This window comes from Callorhinus ursinus, unplaced genomic scaffold (assembly GCF_003265705.2).
Source record: "Callorhinus ursinus isolate GAN/ISIS: 27379988/994484 unplaced genomic scaffold, GSC_fseal_2.0 scaffold3, whole genome shotgun sequence".
Classification (NCBI taxonomy): Eukaryota; Metazoa; Chordata; class Mammalia; order Carnivora; family Otariidae; genus Callorhinus; species Callorhinus ursinus.
In genome coordinates, this window is record NW_027397065.1 from 67,640,234 (window position 1) to 67,643,981 (window position 3,748).

Consider the following 3,748-nt stretch of genomic DNA (forward strand, 5'->3'; position numbering starts at 1 on the left):
CCACCCAGACACCCCCTAAAGCAGATTTTTCAAACCTAGTTTGAAATAACTAGTTCTTCCTTGACCCTCTGACTCCTAGATATAGGTCTTTTAATCACCTTCTTAGCCTTTGGCTTTATAGTAATTCTACTGAGGTGTTGTTCTACTTCAACCCAAAAGGTTGGCATAGTTGCTTACTAATAAGATACTTTTCTGTCTCTTGATCTAAGTGGTTGATATCGGTAGTGTTCACTTGAGCACATTTTTGCATGCATGTTATGCTTTAATTTAAAAAATTTTTTTTATTAAAGGGGCACCTGGGTGGCTCAGTCGGTGAAGCATCTGCCTTCGGCTCAGGTCATTGTCCCAGGGTCCTGGGTTTGAGCCCTGAGTCGGGCTCCTTGCTCAGTGGGGAACCTGTTTCTCCCTCTCCTGCTCCCCCTGCTTGTGCTCTCTCTCTCTCTCTCTCTCTCTGTCAAATAAATAAATTAAATCTTAAAAAAAAAAAAAAGCCTAAGGGCGCCTGGGTGCCTCAGTCATTGAGTGCCTGCCTTCCGCTCAGGTCATGATCCCAGGGTCCTGGGATGGAGCCCTGCATTGGGCCCCCTGCTCGGCGGGGAACCTGCTTCTCCCTCTCCCACTCCCCCTGCTTGTGTTCCTTCTCTCGCTGTGTCTCTCTCTGTCAAATAAATAAATAAAATCTTTAAAAAAAAAAGCCTATGAAACACATGTGAACACATGCATGCATTCATTCTGATGATGGAGCTGTATTTTTTGAGTCTTGAAAATCCAAGGTCATGGTCAGAGGTTATATAATTGGTCAGCATGGTGGATGTGACTTTTAACCTGTAGACAAGCCAAATGAATCTAAGAGGTTCATTTCCTGCTTGACCCTAAAAACTGCTATAAAAAGTGGCCACATTTCAAACCGTATTTCAAACAGTCAAGGGCAAAAGGAACCCTGGCCCTGTCCTTCCTACAACGGCAGCAAAGCCTAATGCCAGCAGCCGGGGCTGTGCCAGGAGCATGATCTCTCCACGTGTTTTTTTTTCTGTTCTTAGGGCCAGTCCCAGTTTACTGCTCAAGGTACCAAGTTGTTGGGTTTTTAGAAGGTTACTGTTTACAGTTCTTTATTCCCATCCCCAAACAGAAGCAACCGAAAAATAGACAGTAGACCACAGTGTCTGCTTTTTTACTGCTGAGCATTGGATAGAACATGGATTCAAATTTTTGGCTATAAGCAGTTCAGCCTATAATTAGATAGATGGGGTGGAAATAGATAGGCTTCCTCATTCATTTACTACCGTGTCAAGCAGTGGAAAACAGGTCAAAATGCAGTGTCCCTGAGGATCATCAAAAAAGAGGAAAAGGAAAGAACTTGGCTGAGCATATCCAGTTCTTTCTTCCAAATTCATTAATCATAGATGTCCCCTCTTCCCATAGAGAGATGTGAATGGGGAGGGGGGACTCTAATTTCCACTCATTGGAAATATGAGACCAGAAAAGAAGTGGAGGTTCCCCCAACATATAGTATGGGCTTACCAGAGTTTATTTAACACTCTCCCCATTGATGGATATTTAGATTGTTTCTAGTCTTTCACCCAATGAACAGGTGCCAGGGAAGATCCTATATGTTTCATGGCGCACACATGCAAGTTTCCTCAGGCAAGCCATCTGGAAGTGAATATGTAGGTTGAATGTATACAAATTAAAAAATTTAATGAAGACTGATGATTTGCTTTCCAAAAAGGCTAGACGTGATTTGCACTTAAGCCAGAACGTGTGTAAATAACTGTTTCCCCACATTTTCATCAATGTTGGTTATAAGTGATCTTTTAAATTGTTGCCAATATGATAGGTAAAAAGGATCTCTTTGTTTTGGTTTACTATATATGATTCTATCACAGGGGAGAATGAACATCTTTTTATGTTTTGGGCCATTTGTATTTCCTCTTCACAGAATTGTCTGTTCATTTCCTTTGCCCATACTTCTTTTAGGTTATCTTTTCCTTATTAATTTGTAGACATCCTTTATATATTTTGGATACTAATATTTTGCCTTTTATATTTGTGATAACTATTCTTTCTAGTCTTTTGCTTGCTTTGTAATTGGGTATGTATCTTTGGTAGTACAGAAATTTTATTGTTATCAGGTTGTCATAATTGACTTTTTTTTAATTTTTAAAAAAAATTTGGGGGTACCTGGGTGGCTCAGTCATTAAGCGTCTGCCTTCAGCTCAGGTCATGATCCCAGGGTCCTGGGATCAAGCCCCACATGAGCTCCTTGCTCTGCGGGAAGACTGCTTCTCCCTCTCCCACTCCCCTTGCTTGTGTTCCCTCTCTCACTGTGTCTCTCTCTGTCAAAAAATAAATAAAATCTTGGGGTCAGGGAGGTGTGTCCAAAAGAAAGGAGGAAGCAAAATCCGCCGGCATTCCCACGCCTGCTACAGTTCCTTAACCTTCAGTTGCTCTTTCACTTCCCAATTCCACAAGAGCTCTGGGCGGCAGAGTTATGGAGAAGCGCCTGAAGGAGGCTCAGCTGTACAAGGAGAAAGGGAACCAGCGTTACCGAGAAGGGAAGTACCGAGATGCTGTAAGTGGGTACCATCGAGCTCTGCTTCAGCTGCGGGGTCTGGATCCAAGTCTGCCCTCCCCGATACCTAATCTAGGACCCCAGGGCCCGGCCCTCACACCTGAACAGGAGAACATACTGCACACCACCCAGACAGACTGCTACAACAATCTAGCTGCCTGTCTTCTTCAGATGGAGCCAGTGAACTATGAACGAGTGAAAGAATACAGTCAGAAAGTCCTGGAACGACAACCTGATAATGCCAAGGCCTTGTATCGGGCTGGAGTGGCCTTTTTCCATCTGCAGGACTATGACCAGGCTCAGCACTACCTCCTGGCTGCTGTCAGTAGGCAGCCAAAAGATGCCAATGTCCGGCGGTACCTCCAGCTAACACAGTCGGAACTCAGTAGCTACCATCGGAAAGAAAGACAGCTCTACCTGGGCATGTTTGGTTAACAAAGAAGAAAGATGCTCCTCCACTTGAACTTGAAAGTTAAAGACCAGAGGGGGAAAGCCTGAGCCTCAGCAAGAGAAACTAACCCCATACCTCTGACCCAGGTGGATTTCTGTTTTGCTTCTAGCCCTGCACAAACTCTTTGGCACTTACGCAGTCTCTGTCTTTTGGTTGTTTTGTTTTTGTTTTTTGGTCTGTCCATCTACGTATTTGTATAGCTTTCCATACATGATATTCTTGGGGATATTTGCCTTGAGAAATACAATCAGCTATAGGTGCAATTAATCCTGTCTATGGGATAGATTTTAATGGTAGATGTTATATGTATCCATATACAGAGGAGAAGGCTAGTAAAGGATGAAAGAATGACAAAAGAGTTTTTTCTGTTTCCTCAGATAACCAAAGCCAAAGTCACACAGGCCACAAACTGGGAAATATATTTTTGTGTGAAAACAGACAATTATAAATTGGACCCACAGGACTTAAAAAGGAAAGATTTGAAATTAACCACTTTGGGGGTGCCTGGGTGGCTCAGTCATTAGGTATCTGCCTTCGGCTCGGGTCATGATCCCGGGGTCCTGGGATCGAGCCCCACATCGGGCTCCCTGCTCCATGGGGGGCCTGCTTCTCCCTCTGCCATTCTCTCCACTTGTGCTCTCTGGCTCTCTCTCTCTCTGTCAAATACATAAATAAAATCTTTAAAATAAATAAATAAATAAATAAATAAAATCTTAAAAAAAATT

General features: G+C 43.2%; 1 protein-coding gene across 1 annotated transcript; it reads left to right on the forward strand.

Annotated features, from left to right (window-relative positions):
- Positions 1–2,384: 2,384 nt before the first annotated feature.
- On the forward strand, positions 2,385–3,531 carry LOC112819786 (tetratricopeptide repeat protein 9C). The gene has a single exon (XM_025866670.2). The coding sequence runs from the start codon at positions 2,492–2,494 to the stop codon at positions 3,005–3,007; it is 516 nt and encodes a 171-aa protein (XP_025722455.1). The 5' UTR covers positions 2,385–2,491; the 3' UTR covers positions 3,008–3,531.
- The last annotated feature ends 217 nt before the right edge of the window (positions 3,532–3,748 follow it).

What these genes read in the sequence shown, in the direction of transcription:
- LOC112819786 (XM_025866670.2), top strand. Translation starts at nt 2,492, where the DNA reads ATGGAGAAGCGCCTGAAGGAGGCTCAGCTGTACAAGGAGAAAGGGAAC.